Genomic DNA, 17,500 nt, shown 5'->3' with positions numbered 1-17,500 from the left:
CTACACACATCCACCCACACACACACACACACACCCACCCACACACACATCCACCCACACACACATCCACCCACACACACATCCACCCACACACATCCACCCACACACATCCACCCACACACCCACACACACATCCACCCACACACACACACACCCACACACATCCACCCACACACACACCCACCCACATCCACCCACACACACACACACCCACACACACATCCACCCACACACACACCCACACACATATCCACCCACACACACACACACACCCACCCACACACACATCCACCCACACACACACACACACACCCACACACACATCCACCCACACACACACACACACACACACACACATCCACCCACACACACACACACCCACACCCACACACACATCCACCCACACACACATCCACCCATACACACACACACCTACACACACACACACACATCCATCCACACACACACACACACACACACACACACACACACACACACACACACACACACACACACACACACACACACACACACACACACACACACACACACACACATCCACCCACACACACATCCACCCACACACACACACATCCACCAACACACATCCACCCACATCCACCCCCCCCCACACGCACACACACACACACATCCACCCCCCCCCCCCACACACACACACACACACACACACACACACACACACACACACACACACACACATCCACCCACACACACACACATACACATACACACCCACACCCACACACCTCCTCTGGTAGGTCTTCAGCGATACTCTCTGTGATGGGGGCTCGGGGAGGGAAGGTGCGACAGGCGTCCCCCAACCCCTGGCCTCTGAGGTGGGGGGGTGCAGAGGGGGCACGGGGAGGAGGGGGGTACTCGCTCTCACTCAGTGTCCTCGCCATCTGCAGCACCGAACACGATTGGTCGTCCAGCCCCCCGGCCCCTCCCGCTCCCCTCCTAAAGCCCTCCCCCAGGACAAAGGCAGGACTGGGATTGGCTGCGGGGATCTTCACCTCGGCCAGGTCGGGGTACAGGGGGCGGGGTTTAGAGAAGGCGGTGTCGGCCATCTCCAGTACTCCTTTAGGGAGGGGGGGAGGGGGGAAGTCAGGAGGAGGACGGTTCAGTGTGCCTCCCACTCCTCCCCCATGGGCTGCCCCTCCCCCTGACCCCACCCCCACACTCCCATCATCCTCTTGGGACCCTTCCTCACTGATGGGCCGGACAGGGTGCCCAGCCGAGTTGTGCCTGCGGGGTTGGGATGACCCTGAGGGGGGCTTTCCTCTGCCCCCTCCAGGCGGGAGTGCCTTACCGGCCGGGGGGGAGCAGGAGGTGGGGAGGAGCTCTGAGGACAGGGAGGCAGCTGATTGGTTAGGAACGCCCTCCAGGATGTAGTAGGCGGGGTTATTGTAGCTGTTGTTTTTACAGGTGGAGGGGTCTCCCTCTGCAGAATCCTGCTTAGCCCTGGAACACACACAGCATGAGCCCTAGGTGTGTTTGTGAAGAGTGTGTGTGTGTATGTGTAAATTTGAGTGTGAGTGTGAGTGTAAATGTGAATGTGAGAGTGTGTGTGTGTTTGTTTAAATGTGAGTTTGAGATTGTGTTTATGTGTGTGTGTAGTGTGTGTGTGTGTGTGTGTGTGTGTGTGTGTTTGTTTAAATGTGAGTTTGAGATTGTGTTTATGTGTGTGTTTAGTGTGTGTGTGTGTGTGTAGTGTGTGTGTGTGTGTGTGTGTTTGTTTAAATGTGAGTTTGAGATTGTGTTTATGTGTGTGTGTCGTGTGTGTGTGTGTGTGTGAGAGTGTGCGAGTGTGTGTGTTTGTTTAAATGTGAGTTTGAGATTGTGTTTATGTGTGTGTGTAGTGTGTGTGTGTGTGGGGTGTGGTGTGGTGTGGTGTGTGTGTGTGTGTTGTGTGGCATGGTGTGTGTGTGGTGTGGTGTGGTGTGGTGTGGTGTGTGTGTATGTCTGTGGTGTGGTGTGTGTGTGTGTGTGTTACCTGGCTGCAGTCCCCTCCTCCTTGGTGCTCCTCTCCACTTCCTCGCTCACCTTTCCAAGCTCCGCCCCCACGTCTTTGCGTGTCAAAGACGGCCTGCAAGACACAGAGGAACACACAAAGAACATGCTGTAGCTCCCTTCAGTAACACAAAGAACATGCTAAGAACACACTAAGAACATGCTAAGAACACACTAAGAACATGCTAAGAACACACTAAGAACATGCTAAGAACATGCTAAGAACACACAAAAGAACATGCTAAGACCACACTAAGAACACGCCAAGAACACGCAAAAGAACATGCTAAGAACACACAAAGAACATGCTATGGAAAACACTAAAAACGTTCATGGTTTCACTCCACAGTGTGGTTAGGAATGAGTTCATGGTTTCACTCCACAGTGTGGTTAGGAATGAGTTCATGGTTTCACTCCAGAGTGTGGTTAGGAATGAGTTCATGGTTTCACTCCACAGTGTGGTTAGGAATGAGTTCATGGTTTCACTCCACAGTGTGGTTAGGAATGAGTTCATGGTTTCATTCCACAGTGTGGTTAGGAATGAGTTCATGGTTTCACTCCAGAGTGTGGTTAGGAATGAGTTCATGGTTTCACTCCACAGTGTGGTTAGGAATGAGTTCATGGTTTCACTCCACAGTGTGGTTAGGACTGAGTTCATGGTTTCACTCCAGAGTGTGGTTAGGAATGAGTTCATGGTTTCACTCCACAGTGTGGTTAGGAATGAGTTCATGGTTTCACTCCACAGTGTGGTTAGGAATGAGTTCATGGTTTCACTCCACAGTGTGGTTAGGAATGAGTTCATGGTTTCACTCCAGAGTGTGGTTAGGAATGAGTTCATGGTTTCACTCCACAGTGTGGTTAGGAATGAGTTCATGGTTTCACTCCACAGTGTGGTTAGGAATGAGTTCATGGTTTCACTCCACAGTGTGGTTAGGAATGAGTTAATTGTTTCACTCCACAGTGTGGTTAGGAATGAGTTCATGGTTTCACTCCACATTGTGGTTAGGAATGAGTTCATGGTTTCACTCCAGAGTGTGGTTAGGAATGAGTTCATGGTTTCACTCCAGAGTGTGGTTAGGAATGAGTTCATGGTTTCACTCCACAGTGTGGTTAGGAATGAGTTCATGGTTTCACTCCAGAGTGTGGTTAGGAATGAGTTCATGGTTTCACTCCACAGTGTGGTTAGGAATGAGTTCATGGCTTCATTCCACAGTGTGGTTAGGAATGAGTTCATGGTTTCACTCCAGAGTGTGGCTAGGAATGAGTTCATGGTTTCACTCCACAGTGTGGTTGGTTAGGACTGAGTTCATGGTTTCACTCCAGAGTGTGGTTAGGAATGAGTTCATGGTTTCACTCCTGAGTGTGGTTAGGAATGAGTTCATGGTTTCACTCCAGAGTGTAGTTAGGAATGAGTTCATGGTTTCACTCCACAGTGTGGTTAGGAATGAGTTCATGGTTTCACTCCAGAGTGTGGTTAGGAATGAGTTCATGGTTTCACTCCACAGTGTGGTTAGGACTGAGTTCATGGTTTCACTCCAGAGTGTGGTTAGGAATGGGAGGAGGGAGTAGGGGGGTGGGTTACTCACTTGACGTAGTCGTGTCCTGATCGGGGGGGCAGAGTGGATCTGCCTTTGGGTCCTCCCGTCTCATCTTTATCCACACTGATCCACTCTACAGGACACACATCAATCAACCAATCACACAGTGACACACAGTGACACACAGAGACACACACAAAGACACACACAAAGACACACAGACAGTGACACACACAGAGACACACACAGAGAGACAGAGACACACAGAGACACACAGAGACACACACACAGAGACACACACAGAGACACACACAGAGACACACACAGACACACACACAGAGACACACACAGACACACACAGAGACACACACAACCAGACAGAGACACACACAGAGACACACACAGACAGACAGAGACACACACACAGACATACAGAGACACACACAGACACAGACACACACAGACACACACACAGACAGAGACACACACAGACACACACAGACACACACACAGACAGAGACACACACAGACACACACAGACACACACACAGACAGAGACACACACAGAGACATACAGACACACACACAGAGACACACAGACACACAAACAGAGACACACACAGACACACACACAGAGACAGACAGAGACACACAGACACACAAACAGAGACACACACAGACACACACATAGAGACACACACAGAGACACACACAGAGACACACAGACAGAGTGTTACCATAGAGCCTCTCCCTGGTGCCCATCCTCTCTGCTGGCACGCGGACCCTCATAGACCCTCTGATGTTGCCCGTCTCCTCCCCTCTGTGGGACAGGTAGGTATGGAACTGCTGTGCCGTACTGCCTATCATGGACTTCAGAGCCAACACACACTCTCCTGAGGGGAAGAAACACACACACACCATTAGTATAACACACCAGGGTTTCGTTAGCCGAAAATAGACGGCTTTTGGCAAAAATAAATAAATGAAAAGCCGATAAATAAAATTGGCACTTTTTTTTCAAAGTATCTGTCTTCTTCAAACAAGCCTTGCAGAGCTGAACAAATATTACAACAAATATTATGGCTGAACTCAAATGTGCTGGTTGATAAAATACCTGAATGTGAAAGATGTTTGAAAAGGGTATTTTGTTCTTAAATGATAACGTAAATTGTAATGGTAGAGTTATGTCTTTCATGGAGTTATCAGAATTGTACGGGAAAGTCTGTTCAATCCAAGAGTACAACCAATTGATTACAGCATTACCCCAAATACGGAGGAGGCAGGTGGCAGTGGGAGGAGGTAGGGAACTGGTCTGTCTGCCCAATATAAAGGATCAAAACTGGAGGAGGCAGGTGGCAGCAGGAGGTAAGGAACTGGTCTGTCTGCCAATATAAAGGATCAAAACTGGAAAATGAATAAAAATAGCCTAAATAGGAAAGTATACCAGTTTCATTTGAGGACCAGGATGTTGACAACTGTACCATACAGATGGCAAAATAGTTGTGAAGAGATTTTTGATGTACTGATTCCATGGTACGAGTTGATATATAAAACAACGCAAGATTCAAGACTTCATGCTTTTCAGCTAAAATGATTATATTGAATTCTTGCCACCAACAAAATGTTGAATATTTGGGGCATAAAATCATCAAAGCTCTGCAGATTTTGTTGTGAGGATACAGAATCAATAGACCATTTATTTTGGTATTGCCCTCAGGTAGCCTGTTTCTGATCTCACGTTCAGGAATGGCTGAAAAAGCATAGCATTGATCTAAAATTGACCCTAGAAATAGTACTGTTAGGAGATCTGGAGAGACCTGGTCAGTCAATTACTAATATACTAATACTCTTAGTAAAAGTATTTATCTTCAACAAGCAATCTGTAGATTCTATTCGATTAGATAGATTGAAATTGTATGTTAAACATCATAGCATAGTTGAAAGATATGTGTTGCGTAGAAACACGAAGTGGGTGGCCAGCAGAGATAGATGGGATGGGCTGAGGGAAGCTGAGGGTTGGGATGGGATGGGCTGAGGGAAGCTGAGGGTGACCAGCAGAGATAGATGGGATGGACTGAGGGAAGCTGAGGGTGACCAGCAGAGATAGATGGGATGGACTGAGGGAAGCTGAGGGTGACCAGCAGAGATAGATGGGATGGACTGAGGGAAGCTGAGGGTTGGTATGTGGAATTGGAGACAAGTGGGAGTGGAGTTGCTGTGTGAGAGAGAATGATGGGATGGGCTAAGGGAAGCTGAGGGTTGGGATGTGGAATTGGAGACAAGAGGGAGTGGAGTTGCTGTGTGAGAGAGAGAATGATGGGATGGGCTGAGGGAAGCTGAGGGTTGGGATGTGGAATTGGAGACAAGAGGGAGTGGAGTTGCTGTGTGAGAGAGAGAATGATGGTCAAAAGATAAAGGGGGAAAAAAGTCTAAATAAAACATAATAAAAGTACATTTGAATGACACTAAGTGGCAGTGTTTTTACAACTAATGCCGGTTTGCCTGAGGCTGATGCAGTGCAGGTGTTTGTACACATGCATATACACACACTTTCATTCAAATCAACACATACAAGAACACACATACATGTAATAGTGCCAGACATGCACACAAACATATAAAGTAGGCATTGCTGTTCTGATTTCAGTTGTCCTTGATGTCCTTTGATTTAAATGTATTATTATTATTGTTTTTGCATTGTGGTTTTCTGTTTTCTTCTGTCTTTTCCTTTCTTCTCTTTGGTTCATTCTCTTGGTTGTTGGTGCATTGGGGGGTTCTTGGGGGTGGGGAATGGAATGAATTGTTTTGGGTTTTTTTTTCTTCCGGGGGGGGGGGGGGGGGGGGGGGGGGGGGCTGTGGCAGGGGTCTCGAATGGTTGAGGGACAGCTATTGGGGAACTGTGGGGGGATCTTGGAGGGTTCGGGTTTCACAAGATTGTGATCATGAAAAAGGAAACTATGACATATATTTTATATCACGCACACGTACCCTCACACATAAGGACGGCTCTGTTGCAGAAAGACTGATACATGTTTGATAGTAGTAGTAGACACCCTCACACATAAGGATGGCTCTGCTCTGTTGCAGAAAGACTGATACATGTTTGATAGTAGTAGTAGACACCCTCACACATAAGGATGGCTCTGCTCTGTTGCAGAAAGACTGATACATGTTTGATAGTAGTAGTAGACACCCTCACACATAAGGATGGCTCTGCTCTGTTGCAGATAGACTGATACGTGTTTTAGTGTGTCTTGATGCTGTATTGTTTTAGCGTGTCTTGATGCTGTATTGTTTAAAGTGTCTTGATGCTGTATTGTTTAAAGTGTCTTGATGCTGTATTGTTTAAAGTGTCTTGATGCTGTATTGTTTTAGCGTGTCTTGATGCTGTATTGTTTAAAGTGTCTTGATGCTGTATTGTTTAAAGTGTCTTGATGCTGTATTGTTTTAGCGTGTCTTGATGCTGTATTGTTTAAAGTGTCTTGATGCTGTATTGTTTTAGAGTGTCTTGATGCTGTATTGTTTAAAGTGTCTTGATGCTGTATTGTTTAAAGTGTCTTGATGCTGTATTGTTTTAGCGTGTCTTGATGCTGTATTGTTTAAAGTGTCTTGATGCTGTATTGTTTAAAGTGTCTTGATGCTGTATTGTTTAAAGTGTCTTGATGCTGTATTGTTTAAAGTGTCTTGATGCTGTATTGTTTAAAGTGTCTTGATGCTGTATTGTTTTAGCGTGTCTTGATGCTGTATTGTTTTAGCGTGTCTTGATGCTGTATTGTTTTAGCGTGTCTTGATGCTGTATTGTTTAAAGTGTCTTGATGCTGTATTGTTTAAAGTGTCTTGATGCTGTATTGTTTAAAGTGTCTTGATGCTGTATTGTTTTAGCGTGTCTTGATGCTGTATTGTTTTAGCGTGTCTTGATGCTGTATTGTTTAAAGTGTCTTGATGCTGTATTGTTTTAGCGTGTCTTGATGCTGTATTGTTTTAGCGTGTCTTGATGCTGTATTGTTTTAGTGTGTCTTGATGCTGTATTGTTTTAGTGTGTCTTGATGCTGTATTGTTTAAAGTGTCTTGATGCTGTATTGTTTTAGCGTGTCTTGATGCTGTATTGTTTTAGCGTGTCTTGATGCTGTATTGTTTAAAGTGTCTTGATGCTGTATTGTTTAAAGTGTCTTGATGCTGTATTGTTTAAAGTGTCTTGATGCTGTATTGTTTTAGCGTGTCTTGATGCTGTATTGTTTAAAGTGTCTTGATGCTGTATTGTTTAAAGTGTCTTGATGCTGTATTGTTTAAAGTGTCTTGATGCTGTATTGTTTTAGCGTGTCTTGATGCTGTATTGTTTTAGCGTGTCTTGATGCTGTATTGTTTAAAGTGTCTTGATGCTGTATTGTTTGTCCTTCATGTTCTAATACATTAATGTTACTCCTTCCTTGTGTTTTTTTTAAAATAAAAAAATAAAAAATCAAATTGGCACTGGCCAATTGTCAGGGAAAATCAAAAGATCACATTGCAATATATATATTTTTTGCCTACTCATTGATTAAATAGGGCTACCGAGTGGCGCAGCGGTCTAAGGCACTCCATCTCAGTGCTAGAGGCGTCACTACAGATCCTGGTTCGATTCCAGGCTGTATCACCACCGCCTATAGGGCGGCCCAGCGTCGTCCAGGTTAGGGTTTGTCCGGGGTAAATAAGAATATGTTCTTAACGGACTTTCCTAGTCAAATAAAGTTGAAATAAATAATACCAGTCAATAGAAACACATTACCAGTGCTGATTGGTCTATAGGCTAATTTACATTATTTAGTGGAATTAAATTGCACGTGTGTATTTTCGTTAGTTGTTATGATTCTTATTTCAATTACAACCTAAGTAACAGTACTTTTACTTAAAGTGGAACAGAAGGCAATTGAACTACTTTGCAGATATGAAACAGACAAGCATAATCAGTCCAAAAATATATGATTCCCAGTTTATACTTCAAAACCAACTTGATAAGGTTCTAAAAAGAGATTCTATTTTTTTACATTTCCAGTAAAGCATTGTTGTCAGAATAATGATTAATATAATTCACCAATACATTTCATGGTAGTCCACAATATATTGCTTTCAGGTTGTAAATCACAGCTGGCCTGGTACATTGTGTGCTGACGCCACCCTTTCGATATGCACGTTTCAGTTTCAATGACTCAATACTTTGAACAAAAACGGAAGAGTGTAACTAAAGCTGGGAATGTCAATAGACTCAAACTAGCAAGGGCAATGATCACATGCAGTGATGCCAACTTAGCAATTTTGTTGCTAGATTTAGCAACTTTTCAGACTGCCCTGGCAATTCTTTTTCAGACAGCACCTAGCAACAAATGTAGCTACTTTTAAAAATGTCTTTGGAACTTTTAGCAACTTTTGAAAAGTGACTTAAACGCTAAAATGCATTTTCTATCTAAATGACACAAAAACGAATTTCTCTGTCACACACTCAGTCACAACACACGTGTCTGGCTGCAAAAGTGCATTGTGAGTGACGCCAGCAGCAGGCGCTCAGCTCGTACACAGGCAGCAGCAGGCGCTCAGCTCGTACATAGGCAGCAGCAGGCGCTCAGCTCGTACACAGGCAGCAGCAGGCGCTCAGCTCGTACACAGGCAGCAGCAGGCGCTCAGCTCGTGCACAGGCAGCAGCAGGCGCTCAGCTCGTACACAGGCAGCAGCAGGCGCTCAGCTCGTGCACAGGCAGCAGCAGGCGCTCAGCTCGTACACAGGCAGCAGCAGGCGCTTAGCTCGTGCACAGGCAGCAGCAGGCGCTCAGCTCGTACACAGGCAGCAGCAGGCGCTCAGCTCGTACACAGGCAGCAGCAGGCGCTCAGCTCGTGCACAGGCAGCAGCAGGCGCTCAGCTCGTGCACAGGCAGCAGCAGGCGCTCAGCTCGTACACAGGCAGCAGCAGGCGCTCAGCTCGTGCACAGGCAGCAGCAGGCGCTCAGCTCGTACACAGGCAGCAGCAGGCGCTCAGCTCGTGCACAGGCAGCAGCAGGCGCTCAGCTCGTACACAGGCAGCAGCAGGCGCTCAGCTCGTGCACAGGCAGCAGCAGGCGCTCAGCTCGTACACAGGCAGCAGCAGGCGCTCAGCTCGTGCACAGGCAGCAGCAGGCGCTCAGCTCGTACACAGGCAGCAGCAGGCGCTCAGCTCGTGCACAGGCAGCAGCAGGCGCTCAGCTCGTGCACAGGCAGCAGCAGGCGCTCAGCTCGTACACAGGCAGCAGCAGGCGCTCAGCTCGTGCACAGGCAGCAGCAGGCGCTCAGCTCGTACACAGGCAGCAGCAGGCGCTCAGCTCGTGCACAGGCAGCAGCAGGCGCTCAGCTCGTGCACAGGCAGCAGCAGGCGCTCAGCTCGTACACAGGCAGCAGCAGGCGCTCAGCTCGTACACAGGCAGCAGCCGGCGCTCAGCTCGTGCACAGGCAGCAGCAGGCGCTCAGCTCGTACACAGGCAGCAGCAGGCGCTCAGCTCGTACACAGGCAGCAGCAGGCGCTCAGCTCGTACACAGGCAGCAGCAGGCGCTCAGCTTTTAAGTTGAAATGTTCCAACAAACTATAGCTACGTTCTTGTTATTTAGAGTTATTAACTGTTTGGTCGTTGGCTACAGCTAGAGATGCTGATGTCATTTGATTAGCTAGCAAGAAATGCGAATCGCTTTGCTAGCTAGCTATGCTGAACTTGAACGAGTGTTATCCACAGTTTTAAATCAAATGTTTTTGTCAAAAGTGTCTGGAATGGTCATTTCTTATCCAGATCGGTGGTAAAATAACTCTGGACTCTCCATATTTAAAATGTGCAAATAAATCACGTCATTAGGAGATTACATTATTTGTGATAGAAGGGCTTGGGCTGGCAGACTGCATTTCAGACACATTTTTGTACATTTGAATATTGCAGTAATAGGACCTAGGCCTAAAGCGTTTGAGCGAACGAGAGACAACATTATTTTAAGATAGCGAGCCCTGATCCCAATGACTCGACTGCCCCCGCTTGGAGAGAAAGACAACTGCTAATTTTTAGCCAATCTCAAGGCTCATTTGAATTTTCTGATACATCAGGAAAAAGTATTTGCAACAAAATAGTGATCAAGGTAAGATTTGACATCTGTAGCCTACTGCCATGTGAGCATTGCTGCTATGATGTGAATAAATAATTAACGAGCTAAATGAGCTGATCTGTTGCATCAACCTCAACGCTTAAAAACTAAAACAGGATGTAGCCTAGGTCTACTGGTTGTATGAATTTGGGATCTATCCTCCCACAACTGTCCCATGAGTCTGCTGGGAATAGGCTATTCCTTTCTCCAACAGAACAACAAGTTAACAAATAGAATTGGTAAACTTTTATACTATGGGGGATAGTAGATTGACATAGTCAAGTGATTTTGCTGTTGGTTAATCGTCTTGTTGGCTGAGGAAAAGTAAATGTGGAGAGTTTAGCATCTTTAAAGTGCGTAATTGAATTTGGTAAGAAGGACGCACGGCGTTGCATCCTCCACTTGCATGTTCTGTTAATATGAATTAGCATAATATGCAGTAAATGTGATTTCTGTCATTCTGAGCACTGTGGGTGAACGCCCTAATCAGATTACACACCCAATGCATATAGGTCCTGTACATTACAATGCTGCAGGTCAAATGTATGGCACCACATTTCCTAACGGAAAACCTGTTACAAACACACACATACACACAAACACACACACTTGGAGACAGAACACACAGACACACACTTGGAGAGAGAACACACACACACACACACACACACACACACACACACACACACTTGGAGACAGAACACACACACACACACACTTGGAGACAGAACACACACACACTTGGAGACAGAACACACACACACTTGGAGACAGAACACACACACACACACACACTTGGAGACAGAACACACACACACACACACACACACACACGGAGACAGAACACACACACACTTGGAGACAGAACACACACACACACACACACACACTTGGAGACAGAACACACACACACACACACTTGGAGACAGAACACACACACACACACTTGGAGACAGAACACACACACACTTGGAGACAGAACACACACACACACACACTTGGAGACAGAACACACACACACTTGGAGACAGAACACACACACACTTGGAGACAGAACACACACACACACACACTTGGAGACAGAACACACACACACACACTTGGAGACAGAACACACACACACACACTTGGAGACAGAACACACACACACTTGGAGACAGAACACACACACACTTGGAGACAGAACACACACACACTTGGAGACAGAGCACACACACACTTGGAGACAGAGCACACACACACACACACTTGGAGACAGAACACACACACACACACTTGGAGACAGAACACACACACACACACTTGGAGACAGAACACACACACACACACTTGGAGACAGAACACACACACACTTGGAGACAGAACACACACACACTTGGAGACAGAACACACACACACTTGGAGACAGAGCACACACACACACACTTGGAGACAGAACACACACACACACACTTGGAGACAGAACACACACACACACACTTGGAGACAGAACACACACACACACACTTGGAGACAGAACACACACACACTTGGAGACAGAACACACGCACACACTTGGAGACAGAACACACACACACTTGGAGACAGAACACACACACACACACTCGGAGACAGAACACACACACACACACTTGGAGACAGAACACACACACACACACTTGGAGACAGAACACACACACACTTGGAGACAGAACACACACACACTTGGAGACAGAACACACACACACACACTTGGAGACAGAACACACACACACTTGGAGACAGAACACACACACACTTGGAGACAGAACACACACACACTTGGAGACAGAACACACACACACACTTGGAGACAGAACACACACACACTTGGAGACAGAACACACACACACTTGGAGACAGAACACACACACACTTGGAGACAGAACACACACACACTTGGAGACATAACACACACACACACACACTTGGAGACAGAACACACACACACACTTGGAGACAGAACACACACACACTTGGAGACAGAACACACACAGACAGGCAGACAGTGGTACCATAAGACTCGTATCCATCCAGTGATTTGACGGTGAGCAGCAGGTGTTGGTCCTGGAGATATTCTATCTCAGAGAGGAGGGGCTTCAGCGTGGTCAGCTGCTTATTGGTCCAGCCCACACGCAGGAAGTTGACGTTGTCACTACTTTGACTGTCATTCTCATAACTCTTCTTAAACTCTACGGAGAGAGGGAGAGGGACAGAGCGAGAGAAAGAGAGTGAAAATAAACATGTAATTAAGTCTCTAGAGTAGAACTTTGTGTGTGTTTGTAGTAGAGTAGAGGTCGACCGATTAAATCGGAATGGCCGATTAATTAGAGCCGATTTCAAGTTTTCATAACAATCGGTAATCAGCATTTTTGGACACTGATCATGGCCGATTACATTGCACTCCACGAGGAGACTGCGTGGCAGGCTGACTACCTGTTATACGAGTGCAGCAAGGAGCCAAGGTAAGATGCTAGCCAGCATTAAACGTATCTCATAAAAAACAATCAATCTTAACATAATCACTAGTTAACTACACATGGTTGATGATATTACTAGTTTATCTAGCTTGTCCTGCGTTGCATATAATCGATGCGGTGCCTGTTAATTTATCATCGAATCACAGCCTACTTCGCCAAACGGGTGATTTAACAAGCGCATTTGCGAAAAAAGCACTGTCATTGCACTAATGTACCTAACCATAAACACCAATGTACCTAACCATAAACACCAATGTACCTAACCATAAACACCAATGTACCTAACCATAAACACCAATGTACCTAACCATAAACATCAATGTACCTAACCATAAACACCAATGTACCTAACCATAAACATCAATGCCTTTCTTAAAATGAATACTTTATTGCCTGCTAACATGAATTTATTTTAACTAGGTAAATTGTGTCACTTCTCTTGCGTTCAGTGCAAGCAGAGTCAGGGTATATGCAACAGTTTGGGCCGCCTGGCTCATTGCAAACTAATTTGCCAGAATTGTACGTAATTATGACATAACATTGAAGGTTGTGCAATGTAACAGCAATATTTAGACTTATGGATGCCACCCGTTAGATAAAATATGGAACGGTTCCGTATTTCACTGAAATAATAAACGTTTTGTTTTCGAAATGATAGTTTCCGGATTTGACCATATTAATGACCAAAGGCTCATATTTCTGTGTGTTATTATATTATAATTAAGTCTATGATTTGATATTTGATAGAACAGTCTGACTGAGCGATGATAGGCACCAGCAGGCTCGTAAGCATTCATTCAAACAGCACTTTCCTGCGTTAGCTCTTCGCAATGCTTGAAGCATAGCGCTGTTTATGACTTCAAGCCTATCAACTCCCGAGATTAGGCTGGCAATACTAAAGTACCTATAAGAACATCCAATAGTCAAAGGTATATGAAATACAAACGGTATAGAGAGAAATAGTCCTATAATTCCTATAATAACTACAACCTAAAACTTCTTACCTGGGAATATTGAAGACTCATGTTAAAAGGAACCACCAGATTTCATATGTTCTCATGTTCTGAGCAAGGAACTTAAACGTTAGCTTTCTTACATAGCACATATTGCACTTTTACTTTCTTCTCTTCTCATTATTACAAATATATATATAAAAATCGGCCGATTAATCTGTATCGGCTTTTTTTGGTCCTCCAATAAACGGTATCGGTATCGTCGTTGAAAAATCATAATCGGTTGACCTCTAGTGTGTAGGTGTGTGCGTGTATGTGTAGGTGTGTGTGTGTAGGTGCGTGCGTAGTGTGTGTAGGTGTGTGGGTGTGTCTCACCCTCCAGGCAGGTAGAGTAGAACTCGATGAAGAACTTGGTTCTGCTGGCCGTCTTCACAATGGCCTCAATATTCTCAAACTCTATATAGGCCTGTTCAGAGGACTTAGGCAGACCTGGAGAGAGAGACGGGGAGAGGGTGTCGGGCAGAGGTGCAACGTTAAAAACCCTTGGCTTATAGTGAGCTGATGAAAAAAATAACTATGTGGTTGTCATAGCGAGTGGCCGTACCTTTCTTGGAGACAAACTGCGAGGTGACCCCCACCTCAAATGTACCGAACACTGGGGAGTGGTCACTGGTCACCATGTCATCTGTGCAGCCTGAGAGGGAAACATGATTTCATCACGTGATGTGCTAAACGCCGGCACTAGGAGTATAAGGCAACTGAAACAGAACGTCAGGAGTTGTAGCTCAGGGTTTTCCAAACTCAGTCCTCGGGCCCTCAAGAGGTACACGTTTTATTTTTTACCCTAAGACTACACAGCTGATTCAAATGATCAAAGCTTGATGATTGGTTGATTATTTGAAACAGCTGTGTAGTGTGTAGGTGTGTGCCGATACCGATTATTGGAGGACCAAAAAAAGCCGATACAGATTAAATCGTCCGATTCTTATATATATATTTGTAATAATGTGTAATGTGTACCTCTTGAGGTCCACAGGACTGAGTTTAGAAAACCTTGTCTATACAGTAAATAGATGTACAGAGTTGTTGAAGATGCAGGGTCTCACCATAGGAGTTACAGACAATGTGAGTCTCAGGGTAAGACTTCCATAGGATCCTGTCACACCAAGAAGGGACGTTAGTCCTCATCTGAGAGGGAGCGAGAGACAGAGAGGGAGAGTGGGAGGGAGAAAGAGAGAGAGAGAGTGAGAGGGAGGAAGAGAGAGACAGGGAGGGAGAGAGAGGCAGAGAGAGAGGGATAGAGAGGGGAGGGGTGAGAGAGGGAGAGCGAGAGCAAGAGAGAGAGTGGGAGGGAGAGAGAGGGAGGGGTGAGAGTGAGAGGAAGAGCGAGAGACAGAGAGGGAGAGTGGGAGAGAGAGAGACAGATAGAGAGTGGGAGGGAGGAAGAGAGAGAGAAATAAAGAGAGGGCGAGAGAGAGGGAAGGGTGAGAGAGTGAGAGGGAGAGCGAGAAAGAGAGAAGGAGGAGGGAGAAAGAGAGACAGGCAGAGAGAGAGTGGGAGAGAGGAAGAGAGAGAGACAGAGAGGAAGAGAGAGACAGAGAGGGAGAGCGGGAGGGAGAGAGACAGGGAGGGAGAGAGGGAGGGAGAGGGAGGAAGAGGGAGGTAGAGAGAGGGAGGTAGAGAGGGAGGGAGAGGGAGGAAGAGAGAGGGGGAGGGAGACAGGGAGGAAGAGAGAGACAGAGAGAGAGGGAGGGAGAGAGGAAGGGCGAGAGGGAGAGAGACAGGGAGGAAGAGAGAGACAGAGAGAGAGGGAGGGAGAGAGAGACAGAGAGAGAGACAGAGAGAGAGGAAGAGACAGAGGGAGAGAGGAAGAGAGAGAGGGTGGGGGAGAGGGAGACAGAGAGAGAGAGAGAGAGAGAGAGAGAGAGAGAGAGAGAGAGGGGGAGGGAGAGAGAGAGAGAGAGAGGGAGGGAGAGAGGAAGAGAGAGACAGAGGGAGGGAGGGGGAAAGGGAGGGAGAGGGAGGAAGAAGAGAAGGGGATATGTGTGAACAGAGATCTCTCCATCTGAGCCGGAATGTATTTGTGTGTGTTTTCCTACCTTATCAGGAACCACAGTGTCCTGATAAGTCCCCACAATGTCCTGATAAGTCCGCATAATGTCCTGATAAGTCCCCACAATGTCCTGATAAGTCCCCACAATGTCCTGATAAGTCCCCACAATGTCCTGATAAGTCCCCACAATGTCCTAAGTCCCCACAATGTCCTGATAAGTCCCCACAATGTCCTGATAAGTCCCCACAATGTCCTGATAAGTCCCCACAATGTCCTAAGTCCCCACAATGTCCTGATAAGTCCCCACAATGTCCTGATAAGTCCCCACAATGTCCTGATAAGTCCCCACAATGTCCTAAGTCCCCACAATGTCCTGATAAGTCCCCACAATGTCCTGATAAGTCCCCACAATGTCCTGATAAGTCCCCACAATGTCCTAAGTCCCCACAATGTCCTGATAAGTCCCCACAATGTCCTGATAAGTCCCCACGGTGTCCTGATAAGTTCCCATGGTGTCCTGATAAGTCCCCACAATGTCCTAAGTCCCCACAATGTCCTGATAAGTCCGCATAATGTCCTGATAAGTCCCCACGGTGTCCTGATAAGTCCCCACAATGTCCTGATAAGTCCCCACAATGTCCTGATAAGTCCCCACGGTGTCCTGATAAGTCCCCACAATGTCCTGATAAGTCCCCACGGTGTCCTGATAAGTCCCCACAATGTCCTGATAAGTCCCCACGGTGTCCTGATAAGTCCCCACAATGTCCTGATAAGTCCCCACAATGTCCTGATAAGTCCCCACAATGTCCTGATAAGTCCCCACAATGTCCTGATAAAGTCAGGACTTTTTTTATGTCCTGAATTTGTTAAAATGCTATTTTAGGCTTAAAGGGGCAGTTGCTACATTCACTTTTGTACTTTTTGTTATATGTACCCATTGATTCTTGAAGAATAAAATAAATGCCTCATGAGCTTATTTTAACTGTCGTACCCCATCAGAACCCAAAATAGAAACTTGTTTTATTCCAACGTTTGTAAACAATGCAAATGTAAACAAACACTGTATAGCCTCATAACACGGTTACAACTGTAATGTTGATATCATGGATGGTCAGTCCTTACATGCACAGCTTTGTCTATCCCTCAGCCTTTTACCAAAACAGGGGAGTACGCTTTATGGTTTCTACTGCTGACTGCCACTTCATGGAGTTAGGATTAGGTTTCGGGATAGGGAAAACACGATTTGGTATGGGAATACATGTTTAGCATCAAAAAGGGAGTATGTGTGTACATACCCCTG

General features: G+C 46.1%; 1 protein-coding gene across 1 annotated transcript in view; it reads right to left on the bottom strand.

The window, feature by feature from the left end:
* LOC139386300 (phosphatidylinositol 3,4,5-trisphosphate 5-phosphatase 2A-like) overlaps positions 1–17,500 on the bottom strand; it is a 71,578-nt gene that overhangs the window by 4,660 nt on the left and 49,418 nt on the right. The window contains exons 17-25 of the mRNA XM_071131799.1: positions 17,496–17,500; positions 15,254–15,335; positions 14,752–14,841; positions 14,523–14,636; positions 12,730–12,906; positions 4,307–4,462; positions 3,618–3,702; positions 2,015–2,107; positions 768–1,482 (exon numbers count right to left, since the gene is read on the bottom strand). The exon at positions 17,496–17,500 is cut by the window's right edge and continues 84 nt beyond it. Coding sequence (XP_070987900.1) covers positions 768–1,482; positions 2,015–2,107; positions 3,618–3,702; positions 4,307–4,462; positions 12,730–12,906; positions 14,523–14,636; positions 14,752–14,841; positions 15,254–15,335; positions 17,496–17,500 — 1,517 coding nt within the window. The remainder of the gene's footprint in view (positions 1–767; positions 1,483–2,014; positions 2,108–3,617; positions 3,703–4,306; positions 4,463–12,729; positions 12,907–14,522; positions 14,637–14,751; positions 14,842–15,253; positions 15,336–17,495) is intronic.

The sequence above is a fragment of the Oncorhynchus clarkii genome, chromosome 27 (assembly GCF_045791955.1).
Source record: "Oncorhynchus clarkii lewisi isolate Uvic-CL-2024 chromosome 27, UVic_Ocla_1.0, whole genome shotgun sequence".
NCBI classification, from domain to species: Eukaryota; Metazoa; Chordata; class Actinopteri; order Salmoniformes; family Salmonidae; genus Oncorhynchus; species Oncorhynchus clarkii.
The sequence above is the reverse complement of the archived record's forward strand: the minus strand, read 5'-3'. Positions and strand labels throughout refer to the sequence as shown.